The sequence below is a fragment of the Lynx canadensis genome, chromosome C2 (genome assembly GCF_007474595.2).
Source record: "Lynx canadensis isolate LIC74 chromosome C2, mLynCan4.pri.v2, whole genome shotgun sequence".
In the NCBI taxonomy this organism is placed as follows: Eukaryota; Metazoa; Chordata; class Mammalia; order Carnivora; family Felidae; genus Lynx; species Lynx canadensis.
In genome coordinates, this window is record NC_044311.2 from 38419562 (window position 1) to 38445176 (window position 25615).

At 41.8% G+C, this 25615-nt stretch overlaps 1 protein-coding gene across 1 annotated transcript in view; it reads right to left on the reverse strand.

Annotated features, from left to right (window-relative positions):
- Positions 1 to 1509: 1509 nt before the first annotated feature.
- The window catches only part of SLC9A9 (solute carrier family 9 member A9), a 575498-nt gene continuing 551392 nt past the window's right edge, over positions 1510 to 25615 (reverse strand). The window contains exons 15-16 of the mRNA XM_030330596.1: positions 4562 to 4667; positions 1510 to 3210 (exon numbers count right to left, since the gene is read on the reverse strand). Coding sequence (XP_030186456.1) covers positions 2983 to 3210; positions 4562 to 4667 — 334 coding nt within the window. The 3' untranslated portion in view covers positions 1510 to 2982. The remainder of the gene's footprint in view (positions 3211 to 4561; positions 4668 to 25615) is intronic.

The window sequence follows — 25615 nt, forward strand, 5'->3', positions numbered from 1 at the left end:
TCAGGCTTCTGACTTGCTCAGGCATGTACTGAGTACCACGGGGACACTACAGAGGGTCTAGCTGGGACACTGACAGTGAGTGGAACTCTGTGTGTGTGTGTGTGTGTGTGATGTATACTTGGTAAGAAGCTCAAGGAAAAACCATAAATCAATTAATTAATTAGAGTCCTGTTTAAAGCTCTAATAATGAGTGCAAGCATTAGTGGTTTGAATAAAGCTCCTTTGCCTTTATTATTCATTAGAAACTGGCAGTAAATAATAGGTTTGAATTTCACAGTCCTCATGCTGCTAATCAAAGCACAGAGATCTTAAGATCATAAATTATTATCTCTCACAACAGGACAATAAAGGAAATTTGGTTTTATGAATTGCTAACTGGGACACTGGCTAGCCTCTCTCTGGGTCTTGGGCTGATTCAGAGGGAAGGAGGCTGGTAATCACATCTTGAAACTGGAACACTGTCTTATAGATCAGGTGGGGCACAATTTCCTCAAACTCATGATATTTTACTTACCTGGAGTCAGGGGGACGAGTGGTCTGACTCAGATTAAACAGCCCCTTATTCTCCTTGTTGGCCGTGGTTCATGATGGTCAGCTGGAAAGGGTATTTTTCTAAGCAGGAAGAAGGCTTTCCTGTGGGCAGGAGGCTGTTTTTGCTATGCCCTCTTAGGGAGTTGGTGCTGGGTTTAGATTGCGTGCCTTCCTTTCCCCACTCCTTCTCATTTCCATCTCATATGTCATTTTTCTCTCTACTCCTGCCTCCACTAATGTTAGTCTGTTTTGAGAGGATCTTCTCTTTCCCTGGTGTGTCTTTCTCCACACAAAGCAGCAAAACACCAGGTTCTTATCTCTTCTTTTCATAGGATGAGGACAGAAAGAAGATGAATCCTTATCTTCTGACTTGCCTTTTTATTCCTCCCCCCATTTTTGAGGCTTTTCACGATTGTGTGTGTATGAAAGTGTGAAAGGAGGAGGCTGTTCCACTCTGCCTGCCTTAGCTCTCCCTTCTCTGGCTGGCACACCCTCCCAGCCCACCAGTGTTCTCTTCTTTCTTTCAGTGGCTTGTGTGCCAGTCCCTATGGCTTTTCCTGGGCCACAGGACCCTTGCATCTCCCTTACATTACCTTTCAGTGCCTACTTCACCTGGCATTTCAAGTATAAAGGCTTAGAACTGCCAATTAGCATGAGCAGAGAAAATGTCTTTATCTATCATGTATCTATCTATCTATCATCTATCTACCATCTATAATCTATCTATTTTAGGGGGAGAGAGAGAGAGAGAGAGAAAGAGAAAGAACACTAGAAAGTGAGCATGTGAGTGGGAGAGGGGCAGAGGAAGAGAGACAGAATCTCAAGCAGGTTCCACATTCAGTGCACAGCCTGTTAGAGGGCTCAATCCCATGACCCTGGGATCATGACCTGAGCCAAAATCAAGAGTCAGAAGCTAAGCTGACTGAGCCACCAGGTGCCCGAAAATGTCTTTAAATAAAGCATTGGCCAACACAATCATACTTTATGACAAAGTTTATTAGGATTAGGTCAAATAGAAAACTTCATGCTTTGCCATTTGCATATTTACCCGGAATGACCAGATTACACTTAGCTGGGTATAAAACTGTTTGTGCCCCTGGATCCTAGTGTTTGGAAGAAAATCAATATATGTAGCAGTGTGTCTGACACCACCATGGTTAAATAGCCTAACAACTGGTTAGCAAAGCATATGTTATTTTTAAGCTTTGGGCCTGAGGAAGACATCATTCCCTATCTCCTTCAGAAACAGACCCATCATAGCCTGGGCACCCAAGACTAGAGCCTGCTTTTTCGGAGTCTAATATTAACATCTGTATTTCAAGAGAAGCTAGGCTTGAGGTATCTTTATGGCTTAAAAGGCACAGATCATGCAGCTGCATTAAAAGCTATTGTGTCGGTCTGTCTGTCATGGGCTATGAGCCATATCTTGTAAGAGGAGTCCCCAGGCTGCATCCTTGAGTCTTCAGTATGGTCTATGCATCATCGGCTCTGCTCCTCTAGCTTCTGCTCTTGCTAATCAGCTGTGGGTGTTGGGTCTGGAAGACGGGTTGGGACTCCTGCACTGTCTCCTGCCACGTGGAGAACAACCTGTGCTGTGGAATCTCATTACTCAGCGTACAGAGGGGACCTGCCACAGGGCTAAGGAGTGACTCAAATGCAAGCAAGGACGGGGAGCTTTGTTCTTCAGGTAAAATATAGTATGGAGAAAAGAAAACCGCTCTTTCTGGAAGGGTCCTACCAAGTTGGAAAACGGAGCTGCATTTAGCGCAGGGTACACCCAGCTGGAACTAACCCTTTGATTCATTCCATGGGAGAAGCAGCTTGACAAGAATGCCCATGAGAACAGTGGGTCACCACACGGCACGGCTTCTGTGAGGCCATCAGCAGTGGTATCGATCCCTTGTCTGGGCTTTGCAAATAGCCCTGAGGTCATTAAGGGCACGTGGGAGTCTAGGTCTTTATAATATACAAATAATCAGGTACTAAATAACTTGGCATAACCTCCAGCTTAGAAGCCAGATGTTTTGCTCAGAAACTTTTTTCCTTATTTTTAAACTCTCCCTAATGAAGGGAATGAAATCCAAAATTGAAGCGAAGGCCTGGAGAGCTGCCTACTGAACGGAAACCCCTCAGACACAAGGGTATCTGTTCCTCCCTTAGCAGCAGCGAGACTCCTGACTCCCTTGCTTCTCTGCCCTTCCCACCCCACCCAAGTCGCTAATAAAAATGGCTGCTGTCAAAAACTTAAATTCAGTTGCATAATAGAGAGGGGTGATAATAAATTCTCATTTCTTTAGGCACCAGAGGATACTTGTGACAAGGTTTTGATTCTCTTCAATTTGTGCTCTTACTGCATTTTCCAGCTTCTATTCCCCATGCTGCCTCCCCAGCTTGGCTTGTATCTCTCAGTGAGCCTGGCATTACTTGTGATTACGTCTGCACTGTTCACCACTAATTCAGCTGGGACTGACCCGGAGTCTGCTCAAGCTTGAGTTCGTAGCCTCCTAGGCCGAGATCCCCCTCGTAAATGTTGTCTTTGCTTGGAGTCTGCGGTGAAGCTTTCTGTTCCAGACCCAGCCCTGCAGGAGGACTGCAGGGTGAGGTGGCTTGCTCCTGGTAACTCATGGCCAGTTCGTCCTGATTCACAATGCATTCTACATCTTCCTCTTTTAGCTGCTCCTGGATTTTGGGAAGAGAGAGAAGTCACTTCATGATGAAGAAAGCAAGAGCAGTCTGACAGTGTTAGAAAGTAGGGTGTTTGTTTTCCTTTCTTAATGGCCCTGTCTTGCCTTGGCTGAGGTACCTGCTGCAGGCAGGTGTCGCATTTCCATGTCCGTGGGCATGGTGGAGCATTTCCCCTGGAAGACCTGGAGGCATAACACAGCCATATGGGGCCTCCAGGCCTAAGGTGAGAATTGGTAGAGAGCGCGCGCTAACCGAGTGCCTCCTTGGGTTAAGGGAGTTAAAATAAAATTCAGTGGATTTCTTGAACTGGTACATAACTAGGTTGAGAGGAGTCAGGAGTTAGGAGAATCTTGGCACCTCAGAGTACGGAATGAGTCTCAGTGTTGGTTTTGGAACACTCCTGCCTATCACGAAATTCTCAAAAGGCAGTTTCTGTTACATTTTATTTGAAGAGTGTGTCCTCACAGTATGCTTCTTGGGATGGGTATCACAAAGCTAAAAATGGTTGGAAGTCATCGTAGTAGATAATGGCAGAAACTAACTGGATCTGACCAACGTAGTTTTCCTCAGACAGAGCTTTCCTTGAAGGAAAGAATAAGATTTCAACTCTTCCTTCATTGGCTTTGGGAAGACCATACAAAATCACTCATAGAATGAGCCCTGGCTAGGTGACTGAGGTCAGTGGTTTCCAACGTTAGGCCGTTGAATCCCTTGGAAGGCTCATGGAAGTACAGATACTGGGCCCCAAGCTCAGAGTTCTGAGGTGGGGGGGGGGGGGCTGCTGATAATTTGTATTTCTAGCAAGTTCCCAAGTGATACTGAGGCTGCTGGTCTGGGGACACACTTTGAGAACCACTGCCTTAGGCCATTGTATCCTGAGCACATCTGAGACACATTTTTCTCTGTTTATGCAAGGGAGTGCATAAACCTCCAGCTGGACAACCTCCAGGGGCACCACACACTCCAAGGCTTTGCTCCTCTCCAATCCCTGATGCTGGTTTGTTTGTAATGATTCTAATTGCTTTTCAGCATTTTTTATTCCACTCCCTTGAGCTATAAAGCACAGGCCTAATATTCAAAACCTCAAAACACAGCAGTTTGTGAGGACATGTTACTTCTTTTATGTTTTCTAAATTCATTTTATGGTTAAAAATATTGATTAAAAAAAATTGTATTCTTAAAAGAAGAATGAGCCCACATAAGCAACATCTGAAAGGAAAAGAGAAATGCTTCTTGGTGCAGTGAATTTTAAAACGCTTCCTCCTCAAGCTGGGAAGTAATAGCCCTGAGGTTCCTGGGCTCATCGGTATTCACCAAGCCCGGCCCACTCCGGGCAGTTACTCACCCCATAGGCCTGCGGACTGGTGAGCAGCCGGGAAATTGGCCCGCACCATTCAGGTAACGTGGTGGTCAACGGAGGACCAGAGTGGGTTAAAATTGGTTTCAGATATCTGTAAGGCCTGTTAAGGAATACTTGCCAAAAGGAAGTTAGAATTTAGTTTCTCACACAGCACAAACCTTTGCATGCAGTGAAAGAGACAGTTATGTTCACCTTTAAATCCCCTACTCCCTCATTTAGGAGGCAATTTGGCCTGCAAAAATTGCTGTTTATAATCTTTGCTCCACACACTTTTCCAGCCCTCCTGGAGGTCTTTAATCATGAAGAAATGGGGACTGGGCCAGCCAACATCAGAGAGAGGGGTGAATGTTCCTCTTCTCCCCTCCCCCCACCAATGTCTCATCTGCTTAGAGAATGCATTCTTTTTTTTTTTTTTTTTTTTTTTTTTTTTTTTTTTTTTTTTAATTTTTTTTTTTTCAACGTTTATTTATTTTTGGGACAGAGAGAGACAGAGCATGAACAGGGGAGGGGCAGAGAGAGAGGGAGACACAGAATCGGAAACAGGCTCCAGGCTCTGAGCCATCAGCCCAGAGCCCGACGCGGGGCTCGAACCCACGGACAGCGAGATCGTGACCTGGCCGAAGTCGGACGCTTAACCGACTGCGCCACCCAGGCGCCCCGAGAATGCATTCTTAAGAATTATCTTAAAACAATAGCATAAAAGATTGTGTTTTCTTAAAACAGCACACATAGCTTAAACCGCCAGTAATTTTCACAAAGAAGCAAGAGGTATTTCATAAAATGTTCAGTCACTTTAGGACTGGGTAGTGAACATTGATTGTTTTCCAAAATACTTTATTTTCACTATTCAACACAGGCACTTTATACTTCATACATCAATGCGCTTCTATACAAAATTATGTAAATAAGCTGGTGCCAAGTTCATTCTATTGTCTAGTACCTGTCTTTCTTATCTCTTCATCCCAAAGTGCTCTAACAAGTTAAAAGAAAACCCTGTTCATCTAAAGCTGTTATATTTCCCTCCAATCTAGCAATAGTGAAACCCCTAGAGGCTGCCTCAGGTTGCCTTATTATTTCTTTTTTTTTGCTCAAAGGAAAGTAGTGGAATTATTTCCCCATTCCATCAGATACAACTTTTAAGCTTTATATTATTTCCTCTGCTGGAGAATATTTCACCTCATCAACTTTCTGAAAAGCTATAATAAATAGAGAAAAGGAAAAAATGGAAAGCGGTTAACTTCGTTTGGCTTGTGAAAATCTGAAGTCATCCCCAGGCACTAAGGATGTGAGAGGACCTTGGAGATGGCTCTCCTGGAACCCATCTATATCTGGACACCACTCTGTCCTTCCTGTGATGCCCGAGCATGTGACAGCAGAGGGAGATGCAGCCTACAGGGGCCAGGAATCTTGTTGCCTCTGGCTTCAAATCCTTCCCCATCAAAGTGGTGATGAAACAGGAGATACTCATGAACACAGTCTAGTTATGATGCAAGGAGAGCTGCTTAAGAGCATCTATAATTCCAACTGAAAATGGAAAACTTGGCAATTCCTTTCACACGGGCAGCTGTTGTGCTCAGTGAAGGACCAGGGAAGATGTCAAAGTTCAGAGCCTGGCATTCCCTGTAACATTTTTTGAGTATGTCTGTGACTCTGGAAAGCCTGTGATGGTCTTCCATTAATTTTCATTACAAATTGTTATTTCCTTCATTGTATGGATGAATGAATGGAAGCCTAGAGATATAATGATATTAAGTAATCCAAAAGCTCCCATTGCTATTTGAATCTGCCACGATCATCACTAGCAAAAGATAAATGAGCAGGGCAGAATCATGCATGTGACCAGCTGGTTCTCTAGAGAGAAATGCTTCCAGACCTTATCCCTGCTGACGAGCTGTAGACCTTCTCACATAGGGGCATGTGAGGATACATGGTCTTATTAGGGTTTATGGTGTGAACAGGTGAGCAAAAAATACTTTTGTAGGGAGGTGAGATGGGTAAGATAGATATATAACTGTAATGTAAATCAGGGAAAATCCAGCCAATTTTATTTCAAGATGGAAAAGTGACAGTAAGTATGCAACATTTTTAGAGATGTCATATTAAAAACAAAAACAAAGGGGCGCCTGGGTGGCTCAGTCGGTTGAGCGGCTGACTTCGGCTCAGGTCATGATCTCATGGTCCGTGAGTTTGAGTCCTGCGTCGGGCTCTGTGCTGACAGCCTGGAGCCTGGAGCCTGTTTCGGATTCTGTGTCTCCCTCTCTTGACCCTCCCCCGTTCATGCTCTGTCTCTCTCTGTCTCAAAAATAAATAAACATTAAAAAAAAATTTAAAAACAAAAACAAACCTGAAGAGATTTGTCAAGGCTTTAATTGTTTCAGAGAGGCCTGGGCAACTTTCTCTATTTGAGGTTCTCAGAATATTGAAAAATTAAATTATATAACACCAAAATAATGTTACAAAAGTAAGGCACAAATTTAGAATTGTGTAATGGACATTTTCTTGTTTTAATCCTGATGAGGTATCTCTTTAAGTCTATGTGTAATGTTACTGGAGCTAACACTTAGAGGCGAAATTTTAGCTTTTTTGAATGTGAGGCCTGGACCCCAGGGGGTACCATTTGGCCTCTTTTGGATAGGTTCTGGGATTTTTGACTCTCAACGCCTTGGCATAACTGTCGTCTCTGCCACTTTTTGACTGTGTGAACTGTGGTCTAGTTATTTACCTCTGTGAGCCTCAAGTATTGTTGTGAATATTAATGGGAAACAACATTATGCAAAAATGTTTTTAAACTCTATGTGCTATTCACATGCTATTTATTTTGTTTTAAATAATTATTTTCTAAGCAATGCTTCTGAGAAACTTTTGTCTTGATCATTGTTCAGATAATAGTGGGGAGATGGAACTGAGGGTAGAGAGGAGAAAATGGCACTCCAGGCATTTGGTGTGGCCTTGGGGGTCACAGGCTAGTTAGCAGGTGGGACATTTAAGGTAACCCTACATCAAAAATGGCTATTTGGGTCAAATTTTGTTGTATAGGCAGCTAGTGTGAGGTGGTAGGTGACAGGTGGGCAGAATTTATTGATGTATGACTCTTCTAGGAAACTGATGATGTTGCTTTTGCTGCTCTGATGTCTCAGTAGCTGTGAGTTCAAAGGAACGAGGCATACCCTGTGTGGCAGTGAGCGGAATGTGCAAAGCACCACCCCTAGCCATGTTGCACGTGCAGCAGAATCTATGTCAAACATCTCGGTTTGCCCAGTGCTTATCATATATCCTGTGCTCAGTGGATGTTTGTTGAATTTCTGATATAGGAAACTATTCTGGGGTGGTATGAGTGATGGAAGTAGATCCTGGGTAACTGTGATAAGAGAAGATGAAGGGGGCAGATAATAGCCAACGAACGAGGTTTTTCTGAGGATAAGAGGCTAAGAAAGGTTACATTGAAGATGGACCTCTTGGGCCTGAGTTATTAGACTGAGGGGACCATGAAAAAAGACTGGTAATGGCATGAACTGAAGTGGTTAAAAAATAATCTGGTTTCTTACTCATTCATTTGCTCCTTCATACGCTCACATGTTTTTGTTTTATGTGCCAAACTGGTGAGGCATCCACATAAGGACGTGGACAATTAATTGCATTATAAAATGGAAAGCTCCCTGGTGTCCACACTGTGGTTTCCTTGAGGGCAGGCCTGTTCTGTTCACCTGGATACAGTGCTTCGCACATTTTAGATGTTCAAGAAATAGCTGTTGAATTAATGAAGACAACAGGCTCAGAGAGAGGAAAAGAATTGCTCAATGGAACCCGGGCAGATAGTTAATGGCAGCGCTGGGCCTGTGATCAAGGACATTTCCATCACACGGGGCATCTTTCTTCTGCTACAGAGACACTGAATGACAGGTCTCATCTGACTGGACAGCTGATTTGGAATTGAGGAATCCATGATTTTCCGAGTTCTTTATTGCTGAGCACTGTCTGGAAAGTGGCTGGATCTCCAGGGTTACCTTAATTATTAAAGAGTAAGAAAACTCTTCTGATCTACAAAAAAAAACCCATGCTGCTGATTTCGCAAAATGTGTTATTTTTTTCATCAAGTTCTAGTATATGTTTGGGGAGGGAGATTCCCTGTTGGGTATTTTTGGTACAGCTAGTTTTGCTTCTCTAATAAGCTAGAAATGTATCGAGATGAAATGTGAAGCTCTGGGGGGAAGAAAACAATGACTTTTCCCATCTAAAGGGCATAGGTTTGGGAATAGCAGTTTGGTTCAGGAGATGTAAGTAAAAGCTGGAATTCCATCCAGAGTTAACACACGTGCAATAAGGAAGACAATTAACAGATGCCCTTTTCTTTTTTGGCCTGAGCTATCAGAAGGTCCAGAGCTAAATTTAATGCTTAACTGAACTAACATCTAAAATACCCGGCAACACTGATTTCTTTCTCTTTTTTGTTTGTTTGTTTTTAATTATTTTAAATCCTCATGTTTTACCCATTGTAAGTTGCCAAAACTAATGAGTGTACAGCCTGCTCATATGCTTCATATGACATGGTCTTACCTAGACTAGTGAGATGCAAAACCTCAAGCAAAGATGCAGCTCTACAAATGAGTATCTGCCCCTTTGAGGAGACTAAGCCCCGTTGCCCCCTACCATGGACTGAATGTCTGCATTCTTCCCAAATCCATATGTTGAAGTCCTAACCTTCAATGTGATTGTTTTTGGAGATGTTCTTTGGGAAGTAATTAGGGTTAGATGAGGTCATGAGGGTGGCCTCCATGATGGGATTACTGCCCTTATAAGAAGAAATACCAGCGTTTATTTGCTCTCACTCTAAATGTCCACAAAGAAGAGGTCATGTGAGCATAAGTGAGATGGTGACCATCTGCAAGCCCAGAAGAGAGTTCTTACCAGAACCTAATCATGCTGGCACCCTGATCTCAGACTTCTAGCCTCTAGAACTGTGAGAAAATAAATGTCTGTTGTGTAAGCCACCCAGTCTATGGTATGTTGTTATGACAGCCTGGGCAGATTAACACACTCCCTCTCTCTGGACCTCTTTAAAAATCTCTGAGAGTCCTGAAGACCTATGTTCTATCCTGGCTTTCTCTAAACTTGCCTCATCATGAAGATCATCTTGGACATTTGTTAAGAATTCAGATATCCCAGGGGCACCTGGATGGCTCATTCGGTTAAGGGTCCGACTTTGGTTCAGGTCATGATCTCACAGTTTGTGAGTTCGACCCCTGCATCAGGCTTTGTGCTGACAGCTCAGAGCCTAGAGTCTGCTTTGGATTCTGTGTCTCCCTCTCTTTCTGTTCCTCCCCAACTCATTCTCTCTCTCTCTCTCTCTCTCAAAAATAAATAAACATTAAAAAAAAATTTAAGAGTTCAGGTTTCCAAGTCCTGCCCTGGAGATTCTGATTTGGCAGGTCTAGGAAGTGGCCTGGGACTCTGTATTTTACAGATAGTCTATATTTTAAGCGCCCCAGATGACTGGTGATTAGGCAAGGTTGGAACACGATTCTCTCTGGAGAGTTACCCTCCATAGGAGATTCAAATTTAAAATAGGAAGAAAAAGAACATAGTGTCTTACATCTACAAAGCCATCATTTTTAGGGTGAAGATAGTTATGAGGTAAGCCCATTTGGCCCAGAACCCAGGCCTATCTAATGTAATGACCTTTGCCATTTGTTCCATCTTGTCTGGGGGATGGGTCGGATAGTTGGCTCAAAAAGATGAAGCCTTGATGATGTTACACCTGAGATTGAATTAATGAAGTGTCATGTCTGAGCTTGTGTAGGAAGACTTTGTGTATATTGGGAGCATTTGCATGTGCTTGTATGTATAAGTTTGACAAATGGTCTTGCTATCTGAATAAAATACTCATCACTGCACAGCTGTGTCAAGAACAAAAGCGCCTTTAGCTCTCTATAGGATTTTCAAGAATATACTCTGTGCTCTTTCATTTATAAAACATTTCCATATGTCTTATTTTCTCCTTACAACTGTAGGTAGGAGCTATAGTCCCATTTTACAGATCAATAAATGTATAAACAGATGGTTTTTCAATTCTCTTCTAATCTATTCTTACCTCCTTTTCCAGGGTGCATTTAGCTTCCAGTTCTGGCTTGCCATCAGATAGTCAGGGATCAATGACAGGTGGGTGGGGAAAGATAAGTACATCCTGTAGTGGAAGCCAACCTTGCCCTCTAAGCCCATACATGCCAGCAGAAAACCAGGTCCCACTTACTATTGACTTTCTGAGTCCCACACTGTTATTTGAGTCCCACACAGCATCCATGAACAAAGCCAGTAGAGGATACACAAAATTTTACATGTCCTATCACTCTTTGCTTCTAATATACAAATTATACCCCTTCTGGTTTGTTTCCCAGGAAATATGGCCTAACAAATTGACTGTGTTTTCCTTCTTTCCTTTGCATATATCACATTTCACAATTGAACACTCACTGTCTTGCCATTTTGGGTGAGTCTGCGATGAGCCATTCTGCAGAGAGCTGGCTGGAGGTTCAGGTTGGAGGAAGGCTCTAAGAGCCCAAAAAAGAAGGCTTCTTCTTTGAGCTATTTCATCTCTCTGTTCTCTCTACCTCGAGGGAGGACTTCCAATTTTGTACCAGGCACTTTCAGAGAACATAGGAGTAAGATCCTGTCTTTGCAAGCAGTCACTCTATTTCAAGAACAAGCTATCAAGATGGCACCTTCTACTAGGCTATTCATGAAGTTCTGGTTTTAAAATAAGGAAAAGGCAGAAACCCTCTTTCTCTACACAGATGAACATATACTTCTTTCGTTGACAATTCTAACCTTTACCATCTTAAAGGAAATTGCTCTAGACAACTGCTGGGGCAGAAAGAAAGCAGCAAATGCTAGAATAAACACCTGATGCATAAGCAGAATTGCCTGCAGGAAGCCAGCAAGGAGTGACCGTATCCCCCTTCGGCCTGGTCTCTAAGCTCTGCTACTCATATGTCTAATCGGTGAATGGCTCTCCTTTCAAGGCCAAGCTGGTATGTCCCTTTTTCCCAGCAACTTTCTCAGACATGCCATGCTGAGCTGCTTCAGTTCCATGGCTGTTCTGTAGCAATGTGTATCTGTCTCTCTGGTAGCATTTACCACATTGTCTGGAAGCTAATTGTTTACATCTCCATCTTCCTCTAAGCTCCTTGAGGGCAGGAACTTTATTATTATTTAACAAAATATTTATATTGTAGAATGGAAAAGGGATACATCAAACCTCACCAATCCAATATATAGCCTAATGGATCATTATAAAGCAAGGAAATCACCCAGACCAGGAAACAGAATTTTGTTACCCAGACCTGAGGCCCCTTCCAGGTATCTCATCCTAATGCAAACTCCATTCTCTCCCCACAAAGAACTACAATCCTGATTTGTACACTGATCACTTCCTTGAGCTTTTTTTCCCCTTTAATGTTTATTTATTTTTGAGAGAGAGGGAGAGACAGAGCATGAGCAGGGGAGGGGCAGAGAGAGAGGGAGACACAGAATCCAAAGTAGGCTCCAGGCTCTGAGCTGTCAGCACAGAGCCCGATGCGGGACTCGAACTCACGAACCGCGAGATCATGACCTGAGCTGAAGTCAGACACTCAGCCGACTGAGCCAGCCAGGCGCCCCATTAAATGTGTTATTCTTTTAATCTGTAGATTCCTCCTCCACCCTTTTAACTTCTCTAAAACTTATCTGCTGAAGAACCTAGGCAATTTGACCTGTGGACTTCCCATAGTCTGAATTTTGCTGATTGCAAACTCAGGTGCTGCCCAGCATGTTCCTCTGCCATTGGTACTTCCTGTAAGTTCCTAGCTGGATCCAGAGATTGGATTCAGATTCTCTTCCATCCCGTTGGCAAGACTGAGAAAGGCACCTCATATCTGGTTGTGCCTCTTTGTGTGATTTGAGCAGCCTCTAATGTGTAATGCCTATATCTATTTGCTCACTGGGGATTGCAAATAGTGAAATTCTAATTATATATTTTTTATTATTTTATTAGTAGAATCCTTTTATAAAGAGACATTTTTCATTTATTCTATTGAGATATTCAGTGAATAGTCAAAATAGGAAAGACAAGATAAATGCTTGATTTATTCCATCTATTTATCAGTTTTCCAGATGTTTGGTTATCATCCTCTGAAAAGGACCGATTCTTTGTTTAAATATCATTATAAAGTAATGAATTTAAATGAATTTGATTGCAATTATTATCATTGTTGAAATGCAAACTGACCCATAGTTGGTCAATGGGAGTCTTTTCAAACTGACTCCTGAGTCCTATTGACATGATGCCAGTATCTTTGATAGCTTCTTTCTCATCTGTATGACAACTTGTTCTAGGCTCATCTTGAACATTGCTTGTTTCTTACCTCAAACCAACCATTTCTCCAAAATTCTCTGATTTCTTTTAGTGAGAAATGGTATTTTAACAGCAAAATCTGGGTGCCAAGGGTTACAATTTATAGTGAGGTACTGTTAAGTGTTCAACAACTGACTTTTTTTTTTTTAAAGCTAGATTTGTAGCATTTCCCAGTTTCCATGGTATAAACACTCCCATTATGGCTGATTTCAATATGTCAACATGAAGTCCCTGAATGTGGAGTTGGGACAAGATGTGTACAATCTGTTCTCACCAGTTAGTGCAGACCAGCTTCAACATGCCACTGGTTATATATCTCATGAGTTACTATGGATACGTCCAATTCAAGTTCAAGATTCAAGTTCTGATTCTCAAGGACATAGGAATGGTAGAATTAGAATAGTCCATAATTACTCATTTGTTTTATCCTTTATTAAATATATAGTAGTCTCAGAATAATAATAATACTGATAGAACCACCATAAAAATTACATGATACTTTAAAAAACTTCTGCATATCCTCCCTATATTCTAACCTCTCATTTAAAAAAAAAAAACCCTATTGTGCAACTATATGTAGTTATACTATATCTACATTGTCAGATCATATAGCCATTACATCCTACACCCTCTCTCTTAGCTCTTGTTTAGTCCTAGCTCCCTGGGTAACTATATACTTAATGCTCACCTTCCTGCCTTATGTCAATGTTTTTCTAGTCATTTTGATTGTTTGAAGCTTGTTTTTTATTAGATTCCTCAGGAAGAACTCATGGAAAAATTCTTGAGTTCTTGAATACTGATACCAAATTGTGCCTTTTATATTTTGAAACTCTGTTTTTCTGGAAACAAAATGATTGGCTTATCACTTTCCTTATTTGATTATCTTGCATATGTTTCTAGTTTTTTTTTTTTTTGACATAAGTAGTTGCTACTGAAAAACATAATGCAAATACAATTTTCTTTTCTTTATAAACCACATGGGCTTTTTTTCTAGATGCCAAAAAGACATTTTATTTAAAGTTCATTAATTTTAGTAAATTTTTTCTGATGTTGGTTGTTCTAGGTTGATAGTCTCAGGTACATGGTGTGATCTTTAAAATGGGTAGTTCCAAATGTTTTAAATGTGTTGTATTTCAGCAAAGTTCTCCTGCATTAATACTTGTTCTGTTTCTTTGCTTTGCTTTTTTTTCCTCAGAGACTCCTTTTTTCTGGATGTTTAATCTTTGGCTATCTTCAATATTTGTCACTTTCCCTTGAATCCTTTTTATCTTTTTCTTCATTTCTGTTTGATGTAAAATTTTTTTCTTTCCTTTAACCTACTATTAAGGTATTATCTGTTGTGTTTATTTACTTTTTTATTTCTTCTAATTTACTATTCATTTCTGATATGAGCTTTTTCTTCATTTTAAATTACTTTCAGGGTTTTTTTCTAATTCTGATTCATGTTGTTCCTTTATGTCATCATTTTCTTACTGTTTTAACTTGTTTTATTATAGCATATTAGAGTTTTGACCTAGTTGTGGCATGTCCCTCTGGCATGCTTTGACTGTCAAGAGGGATATTATTCTGTTATCTCCTTTTTTTCTTACAATAACTCTCTATGGGATTTGACTTCTGTACTTTTCTGTTGTTTTTTTTTAATCTAAAATTAGTTTTCCTTAACTTATAGAAGGAGGCACTATTCAGGAAAGCTTTTTCAACTTCATAGGGCTCTCTCCTCTGTTGTTTTTATATAGTGGTAAGCATGAGATTTTCTCATCTGTTTTCCTCCTCAGCTGATCTGGACCTTGTCTTTCCTTCGTCACTATTGTCTTTGTCCAGCTCAATTTTGATTTTACTCCGGGTAGCTACTCTTGAGTGCAGGACCCTGATCTTGAAGGGCACCCTGGTGGATCCATTTTGAGAGCTCCTGACTGCTCCAGCCCTTCAGTCCTTCTTACTGGGACCTTTCATTTACTCCTGGTAGAGAGGGCAATACCCCCACCCCCACTCCCACTCCAGTTTCAGAGATGTTTATCAAATTAGCCCAACTACCCTCTTCAGGAAATACTATTGACTATTTAGGAGTTCTTCTGTTTTCAGATCCATCACATACTACCCTAATTGCTTCCTTTTCCCCCCTTCACAGACCCTTGTGTTAATGGTGGTTTGTCTCTACTCACTTGTAACTTGGGCTTTCTGAGAAAACTTGTTTTCTCAAAACTAGTTTTGATTTGAATGTGTCCATGGATTTTTGGTTTTATTATCTAATTATTCTGCCTATTTTTATGTAGGCATTTGGAGGGATTGAAAGACTGCTGTTGATGCTTCCCAGAATGGAGAAGTGGTTCTTCACCTTCCTGGCCTTGGACTGAGAGCTTTGAAAATTTGCCCACATGCTCATCATTTGCATACAATTTCACATGACATTTCAAAGTGTTCCCAGAGGTCTTGAAATGCATCCATGCTCCCCTAGAGGTCCTGAGCTAGGAAACTCTGGTCAGGAGCAATTAAGTATTAAGAATGAGGACAGACTAAAGGCTGATAAAATGGGGTACTTTTTACACTATTTGTATTGGAAGTTGGTTTTCTCAGTGATATCTCTAAGATCTACCTATCAAATGTTAAGATAATTCTATTTGGTTCTTTGGTTCCAGACAGACAATCCAGAGACAGAAAAAGGGCAGTGGAGTTTGTGGAAAGTTTAAAGGAAAGACAAGAGTGGTAGGATGCCAAAGCAACCAACATAAGTAGGGCAAGTGGACATCAGATAAACAAGGGGAATGTTGGAATCATGAGGCTGGAGATAAACCTGAGAGCTCATTTGATCCACAGTCTTAGTTCTTAATAGAAAAGAAAGTCTAAACCTGGGGTTTTCTACAAGTGTGGTTACTTGACCATTTGCACTGGAATTTCCTATTTTGCTTGTTAAAATGCAGATTCCTAGGTCCTTGACTATGACCTGCTTGGGTGGGAGTTCTACTAATCTGCATTTTACCAATCCCCTAAAAACCACTGGTCTAAGTGATGCAGAGAAGAATGGCATCTGGTCTCATGAAGGACTCTGGATGTGGAGGTGCCACATTTATGAACTGCATAGTATAATAATAATAATAATAATAATAATATTTATATCACCTTTACTCTATTATTGTTTTTTTCTCCTACTATTGTGTCCTCAAGAATTTTCTCTTTGGACACAGGAGATCAACAGATTTCCAGTGATTTTTTCTGACTATCACATGCATTTGAAATCCACTGTGCCACACGGAATGCTACATTTGGCTCAAGTTGTTTTGAGAGAAAGAGTTCTGGAGTAAAATGTTGCTGCTATTCACATGGAATAGGTCTTGGCTTTTAGTGGCCTCTGGTTAAAGGAACTGCCACCCAGATCCAGACCCCCTCTGTCAGCTCACAATGATTTGACAACAGACCTTTATGGGTCACCTCCCTGGCGGTGTGTCAGAGAACTGGGCTTTGGGAAGTAATTCTACTCCAGCATTCCAAGTCTTCATTCTGGTTTGGAGGGAAATTTCTACTTGAATTCTTCCTCCAGCATTGATTGCATATGGTTTTATGAATGCTGGAGCCTCAGCTGGCTACCCCAGGATTCACATTTAAGACATAGGTGGCCAGCCCCGCCCTAGCCCTCTCTCAAGTCCCAGAAGAGTGTGTGTCTGAGGGGGAGTGGTCTCCATGTAAGCATGGACAGGGATTCCTTGGGAATGCATAACTGTTCTCATCTTCTACCCCTGGGGAAATAGGAACAGTCCATTCTGTATCGGCAAGTGGAGCCTATGGGTCAGGACTCTCAGAGCATGAAGTTAAAGTAAAAACTACCTTCAATACTTTCATGGAAAGGGAGATAGCAGACACCAAATACAGATGGCTGAGGTTCTGGCTGCTGTGATTGTTTCTCAATTCGAGCAAAAGTCTCCAACTCTTTATGCCTTGATTTTCTCATTTCTAATAAGACACATGGTGCTATGTTAGGTGTTGGTTGGGTAACTATTTAGCGATTGCAATTACCTTGTGTATTTGTTTCCCAGGACTGCCATAGCAAAATACCACAAACCACGTGGCTTAAACAACAGAAATGTATTGTTTCACAGTTCTGGAGGCTGGAAGTCTGAGATCAAGGTATTGGCAGGCTTGGTGCTGTCTGAGGGCTCTGTCCCATGCCTCTCTCCCTGGTTAGGGCCAGCAATTCTTGGTGCTTGTTGGCTTGTAGATGCGTTACTCCCATCTCTAACTTCATCTTCCCATGTTGTTTTCCCTGTCACTTCGCATGATTAAAGTTTTCTTATAAGCAAACTGGACCCATCCCATTCCAGTATGACTTCACCTTAATTAATTACATCTACAATGAACCTATTTCCAAATTAGGTTACATTTCAAGGTACTAGGGGTTAGGACTTCAATATATCTTTTTTTTTTTAGGAGTAATTTGGCCCATAACATCCTGCTTCTTCTGAAAAATCCCAAGTCTTCGGTTCATTTTTAATTTTTTTCATAGTAGTTAAAAAGACAGGCTGGGTGTGAATCATAGCTTTGCTACTTATTATCTATGAGTGGGAAAATTTCCTAAACTCTTTGAGCCTCATTTTTGTCATCCCTAAAATGAAAATAGCTTACAATAGTGACCTCACAGGGAAGAAGATTAAGTGAGATGAAAATAGATACAATTTTTAGCACAGTTTAGGGCACATAATAAGCCCTCAATAAATATTAGTTAACATTATTATTATTCTTTCACTGTATCCCTTAAGGAGTTTTGTGAGTATTGGAAACATATTTCAAACATCCCCAAGTCAATTTACTCATGAAACACCCACCACATATCCTGCAGAGTTCATAATATTTCTTGTGCTGGCTGCTGGAGCCCTGAGACAAATATTGCAAACTTTCTCTCAGAAGATTCCCTTCTATTCTTGGAGCAGTGCCCCCACACAGGGTGCCCAGGGAGGCATTGCTCGTTGTTTCCTGACAGCAGGATTTCTGTGGAGCATTTACATTGTGAGGGTCCTCATAGGACCCTAACAGGACAGGAATGACCTGTCTGTAAGAATGAGGCGCTTGCTCAGAATGTGCTTGCTTTAAGATCACCTTAGAGCACCTCTTTCTCATCATCACATTTGTTTCTCTGGGCCATGGTTGTCCTTGAGGCCATTCTAACCTTCCAATACTCTAAGGACACCTTCTCTGACCTTTTAGCAAACTCAGTAGAATGCATGCCCTGTGGCTCTTTGAGGAAGACAAAACCTTTTCTTTCTCTCTCCCTCCCTCTCCCATCCCTACCCCAGAAATGCTGGCTGCTGTAACCCACTGAGTTTGTTATAGGTATGGGCATCAGGGTATGTGACATTAGGTTATTTTTGAGCTATAAAATGAAGCCCGTTCAGGAGACATTAGAAGCTTTATTTCCTTTGACTGAGGAGATACAAGAGGAGAGCTCTTTGTTGTTACAGGGTCACATGTCATAAATAATCTCATTCCCCTCTCCAGGCACATTTTTCTCTCAGATGCAATCACTTTCAATTTTTTTTTTCTTTACCTCCACCCCCTACCTGGAAATACATTTTACAATTGCCACTCAGTACATGCCCTAACATCTGCTCAATCATACATATATAACACTAAAAATACTTATACGATGCACTTGAATCTATTCCTATTCCCTATCCAATCCTATCCCCTACCCTATTCTATCTTACCCCATTCCATTCCACCTGTCTTCTGTTATGCTTATACTAGATACGACTAGTGTGCACCAATATCCAATCCTCCTCCTTTTTCAGGTACCTGAAGTAGGTATATCAGCTTCCTTGAAGGAGGGGTGGGGGTAGCTATATGACTAATTTTAGCCAATGTGTATGGTTCTAAGTGACTAGTGTCACTTTTACATGGAAACATAGACTGAAGACCTCTATTTCGATTAAGCCCTAATTCTGTAGGGCCTGCATGCAACCTTATTGACTTCTTCCCTGCTACCATGACCCAAGGAGGCCTCAGGCTGAGATAGTGGAGCCACAGATCAAAGCTGCTTGGATCACTGAATTGTCATGTGGAGGATAGTGGCTGTAAAGAGTCATCCACATCCTTTGTGGCCTTTAAATGAGAGAGAAATAAACTGCTTGATGGGCCATTGAGATTTGGGAAATGTTTGTTACCATGGTATAGTCTATCCTGTTCTGACTAATACACTGCTTCTCTTCCATTTCATTTGTTGTTTAGAAATGCTGGTTCCAACCCGTTATGGGTAGCCTCGTACAGTTTGCAAATCATTTTCCCAAAGCATCTGCCACATCGATAACCCCAAAATAGAGACGGAGAGAGGGCTCTCCATAGTGGAGGGAGAACATAGACGACCACTGTCTGTCCTCAGGGTCCTAATTTCTGGAGTTGGTGGACTTCAGGAATAAGGGCTAAGTGGTTGTGTGACTAGGGTCCTAGAGAGTTAGGTTACAGTTGCTTCGGTGGGGTACGCACCAGAGACTAGGTCCAAAGGTGACTGAGTAATGGACTTACCTTTTCTGTGTGATTTTGCCTTTGAGATGTACATGACTCCAGACTCAGGTCTCATATTCTTGACGCTTGAACTTCATTGCCCTCTGTTGATCTCATCCCACTTACTTTTCCAACCTTATTCCCCACACTCTTTCACAAACCTTAGCTCCTGATAAATAAAATAAAGCAACGATTCCCATTTATGTATCACTATGTTTCTGGGCCTTTGCATATACTGTTCCCTCCATTTGAACAACTTTTCTTTTCAGCTGGCACTTGGAAATCTTAAATCCGTTCTGACACAGCTCAACTGTCACTGCCTCTGAAATCCCATTTATCTTTTATTTACGTCCCTTCTAGCATTTACCATTCTCTCCCCTATGGTTATTATTGTTCTCCTCCAATCTCATCTTGAGCTAAGCTGCTTCTCTTTTAGTTTTTTCACAAAAGTCCATCCAGATAAAAGGGTTCCTATGAACAATAACCACAGTACATACCCAGAATTAGAAAATCCACTGACTTAAAACAACAACAACAACAAAACAAGGTTGATTTACTAAGGTTGACATGGAAGGCCTTTCTAGGCTGCCACAGTTCCCATATCCACCAAATACTTTACAGATTTTTATCTTTGAATGCTCTACTTCCACTACTGAGGATGTCCTTCCTTACTTTGTCTTTCAGGGAGACCTGTTTATTCTTTAAATCCTGTGGAATAGATTCCTAGTATTTGCCTAGCCAATATCCAGTCTCCCTTTCCTCCTTACAACAGAAGGAGGTTCTATTTCCTCAGCAGATTGAATGGCAAGTGAAATGGAAAAAGTTTATTGGGTAGAATTTCTAGAGAAGCTCCTTAAAGACAGCATCAAATTTGATGTTTCTCCATTCTTGCCTGGAACTTAAATGAGCTGTCTGGAGTTCCAGCAGCCATATAGAATCTATAAGGTACACTTGAGGGCAGAAGCTGTATACTCAGGACTATAAAGGAGAAAGACAGAAGGACCAGAGAAATACTGATGACATCATGGAAATCTATCACCAGCTTTATATTGTCTAATGCTTCTTTTACATGAGATGAAAACTTCTATTTTGATTAAGCCATGGTTATTTAGATTTTTCTGTTATATGCAGCCAAACACAGTCCTAATGGGCATACAGCTCAATGCAAATAGTTCCTCTTTGTGTCTATCCCTGTATTCTAACTAGAGGATTTTTTCACTGGGGCTCCCACAGGCTTTCACTCAGACCTCTCTGATTACATTGATGATAATATATCAGGATTTTTTGACTATACATCTCCTCTCCTGTTAGACTGTGAGCTCCTTGAGGGAGGAACATTTTCTCATTCCTTTTTGTATCTGCAGTGATTAATGCCCCATAAGCAGAAATGAGCCTTCCTAATCGATGTTTACTGAATTTTACTGAGACTTGAAAAGCCTTTAAGGTTTTCTGTTAACATGTAAATTATTTTGGGAAAGGTATTATCTAAAGCCTAAACTTTATTTGGGATTTAGTTGGCAAGAAATAAAGTCATGGGAAATGACACTGGATGGGAGTCCTAGGGATGGGGTGAGAGAGATGAGTAGGGTTGGACTGGCCCCTGGAAGGAAAGGTGGGAAAAACTGCAGCCAGAGATTCCAGTCTGCCTGGATCTCCCAAGGCGGCTCTCCTTTGCTGTTACGTTTTCCAGTATACAAAACCTCACTCCCCTGGAAAGCCCTGAGAGGAGACGACCTGCCTTAGGAATGCTTTACATTACCCCTCCTGCCTCTCTGAAAGGCAAAGCTTCTCTCCTGAGACTGGGTATCACAGATAACTGGCTCCTTGGGCATACTTGCAAGTCCCTTCTGTGTGCCCCAACCCTGTCCCTTTGGTCCTCCTGAACCACTTTGGAAGGGTCCGTCACTCTTGAGTTGCAAGATTAAATGAATGCATGTTTGGATAAGATGCTTTTGGGCCCTAGATCAAAGTCTTCACTGTTCAGGGTCTAGACCTCTTTCAGAGCAAGTATAAAACCTGCCTTCCCCTTCTAGTGAATTATGGGTGCAAAAGGAAAGAAGTACTGCCCATATCTGCCATATCAATACATCTTCTCAGGAGCGGAGCTCAGATGGCGTACTCAGAAACCAATGTACTGAGAAAATGGAAAGACGTACTTTCTATTAAAACCACTCAGAAATTTTATTGGCCTGGACAAATATGATCCTTTGGCTAGGAAAACCCACTGGAGAGCAAGTTAAACCATGTCTCATAATATGGTTATTCTCCCCTTGTAAAAATAATAAAAAATGTTTTGGTAGGTTTGTTCTGTGTGTTTGTGTGTCTGCTTTAACAAACAGTTCCAGGGCCCCCCCCCCTTTTTTTTTTTTGTAAGTCACAGATCTGGATGTATGCCAAACCGGTGGCAGGAGCTGTCCCGCTTGCCACAGAAAAGGAAGAGAAAGCACTGAGTCGTTATACAATCTCACTCTCCTAAATCAAACCTTCCATTTGCCATGATTATTTACCATTGCTTTGTAATTGTGAGCAGATAGCTGAGTGGAGCTGGAAGTCTATTCATTCTTTAAAGTGACATAAAGTGGCACTTGGAGTCCCAAACGATAATTGTTCTTTTCTCCTTGTTAATATCTAACCGCTGCTAGGAGTTCTGTGCAAGATTCATTTAATGCCAGCTCCAGAAATTTCTGTGGGATTTGGCTCTTGGCCTCTTTTTGAAACCCAATTTGAAATCACCCCGAGGAACTGGGAAGGCTGAATTGATTGTGACCTTCAGTCAGAATTCCTCTCTAAATATTTTAGCAGTATGGAGAGTTTTCCCTCATTTACATTCCTCTGCTACTCAGTAGTGGTCATGGGTAGGAAGTATTGGCCGTTTCTCAGAAATGCGATTACTTTGAGGGCATTTCCAGCTCAACCTGAATCTTAGGAATCAGAATCTGGTAAGGAAACTAGGTCTTTGGAGATTTCCATCTTAGTGTTTAGACAAAAATTTGAAGCCTATGAAAACCACTCTGTAATGGTGGACGGGTCCTTGCTTTCAGGGCTTCCCCCCACCCCACACTGAAGTGATCATTTGTGGGTGAGCTGCCAAACCTACTAAAACTTTCTGTTGATCACATGAGTGAGATACAGACAGTCACATCCTTTGGCTGTATGTGAGGTTTCAAATATCCTTGCAATCCCTGCTGATTAACTACAAAAAGGGATAAGAAAATAAATATATGCTGATATTAATGGGCCTTTCTTTTTTTTCAAGCTTTTATTTATTTTTGAGAGAGACAGAGCGTGCGAATGCGGGAGGGGTGAAGACAGAAGGAGACAGAGAATCCCAAGCAGGCCCCACGCTGCCAGCACAGAGCCTGATGCAGGGCATGAAACTGAGATCATGACCTGAGCTGAAACCAAGAGTCGGACGCTCAACTGATTGAGCCACCCAGGTGCTCCTCAATGGGCCTTTCTATAGTATAGAGGAGTTCCTGCTATTCTTACCTCCTGATTTCAAATTCTATGTAACGTAGTTGAGTTTCTGACCTGAACTAGAATAAAAAGCAGTGAATTTACCCCTCTTTGACCCTCTGGCTCAGAATTGCAGTGTTAACGGTGTCTAGCATTTATTAAACACTAAGTATGTTGAAAGTTCTGTGTTAAGCACTTTACATGAATGATCTCCTTTAATCCTAGGGGGTACCTCTTTCATTGTTCCCATTTTATGGGTGAGGAAACTGAGGCACAGGGAGACAAAGGAGCCATCCCATGGCCACACAGCTAGGTAGTGGTAAAGCCAGGAGGTGAACTCAGGCTGCTGTACTGCCAGATTGACTCTCTATCTCTTTGATTCTGGAGCTCATTGGACTTGAAAAGAGTCATGAGAGGTGACTCGTAGGTCTTAGAAAAGACCTGCACTTTTCTGAATTCTCTGAGGCTTCTTCGGCACCATTCGCACCTGAGGCCATCATGCCAATAGGTGACTGTAGCCCAGAAAGTTTGTGCCAAGACTCACGGGCTTGGGTTGGGAGAATTGCCCACCATTTGGTATTTGCCATGAGAGAATTTCCTGGAGATTTCCATTTGCAAAGGTTGGATTTTTAACATTTTGTCCCATGTATCACTGGTTGTTTGAGGAAAAGGAAAGGAAAATAGGGATGCTGTAGAAGAGGAACTGAGGTCTCTCACCATCCCCAGTTTCTCTTATAGTTTTGAGTTTCCATTCATAGCAGTAGTGTTTCAAGCATTTTAGGAATTGGATACACAGTTGAGAGAGTATGAGATGTGGCTTGTAGCCCAGAACCCAGGAGAGTTTTGAATATAGAGGTTAGTAATGCAAGCAGAACTGAAAGATTCTTTTCTCTTTCATCCAACAAAAGAGAGGTCAAGGGCTTTCAAAAATTGGTGACTGTGGAAGCTTGGAGAATTTTCATATTACACATGCCATCTGCTGACTGAATAACAGTTATAATTTTCTCCTAATTGAATTTCTTTTTTTGTTGCCAATTTTAAGAGTGTTTGCAAAGAAAGGTGTGTGTGTACTCTGGAGGTGGTCGTGGTAGAGAAGGCGTGAGGGTCTCAATAAACCTTCCTAGCACCTGCCTGAGAGCTAAGGCAAGGCCCTGGGCCCGTGTGCATGGCACCGCTAGACATAGAAGCTCTGTGACCTTCTTGAGAATTTGGAGGAAGCCAAGCCAAGCGTTCCAGGACTCTTTCTGTTGATTTCTGTGGGGCTGCGGGACTCCTGACACCATTCAGAGCCCTCCGAGTAAATCTAAAATTTTGAAAGGAAGCTAAGGCATTGTCAGTACAGGCCGTGCCCAAGGTCCCCACTGATCACTGAAGTTTACCACTTGGTAACATCCCCTCCAGCTCCCAAACTTGCTTTCAGCTGGGGACTCACAGAGTGTTCTTGCTCAGGGTAAGGTTATATTGTTTTGCAGTGTGGAGTGATATTCTTTATCTCCCATTGGTATTTCCCAGTTTGGGGATGCAGTTCTAGATTTAAGTGGAGCTGGAAAGCCACCACAGCAGATTTCAGTGACTGCATATAACCATCATAATGGTATCTTCTGGTGTCCCCCTGGCCCCCCCCCCCCCCCATCAGGAAGCAAATAACTCAGATTAACTCCAAACTCTTCAGAATCAAACTGCATAGTGTCTGACAGACTGTGAAAGCCGGGGCCAGTGCAGGTCACCTTTGAGTCATTATAACCCACATCATTAGAAGTCTTAAAGCAAAATGTGGCTCCCCTATTTCTGGACCTCACAAGGTGTGGGTCACCATCTCCATCTCTCAGGTCCTTCTCTGTCCTGATAGCTGGGCTGGCGTGAGATGGGGATAATTGCTGGCAAGCAGGGAAGGCCCTAGAACTCACAGCAAGGTAGCTCTCGATGGGCAGTTGGTGTTGACTCGGAAGAGGTGGCAAGGCTGACATTTCTTCTTCGGAGCTTGACCTTTGACTTGGCCAGCTCATACTTCGGGCACAAAATTTTTCTTTGCCAATTTAGGAGACTGCTAATAAAGCAAACTGATTTATTTGAGGACTCAAAAAATAGCCTTTCAAGGGGCAGACATCAAAGGGTGCTACAGATTGAGAGGAAAAATTCTTTCACCCCTTCTTTATACTCTGGGAGTTCTTTTCCTGTGCTTCCCATTGCTAGCTTCTGGTGTGAGTTTTGTGTTTCATTTTTATGATTCACAGGTTCCTGAAGTTGAAAGAACCTGGAGCAGATTGTCCATTGTTTTGAGTTATCCTTGCAAATTTTCTCTCTTGGCCTACACAATGAAGGAACTGACTCTATAGCTATTCCCTCAGGGTTTGGAATAATTCCCATTGCTGCTATTCCTACAGGCGAGTACAATCATTTCCTCATTTTCTGCTCAGCACCTTGTCCCTCAGTGGTAATGGAATAATAGTGAGTTTATAGAATCATTGCATTTATGGACCTTTGCACTTTAATTAGAAATGGCCTGGGTTAAGAGAATTGCATGACGTGGACCCCAAAGGGGATTTTAGAGATTAAAACATTCCAAGAGAAAACAATTTGGGTTTTCCAGGAGGGCTCAAAATTATATGAAGTGCTTACTTTTAAGTATAACTAGGATGGTGTTCACAAGTAGATTTTTGCCTGTACCAAAAAAATGCCTTCTTGGAAGAAAAACAAATTTAGGCTTTTGA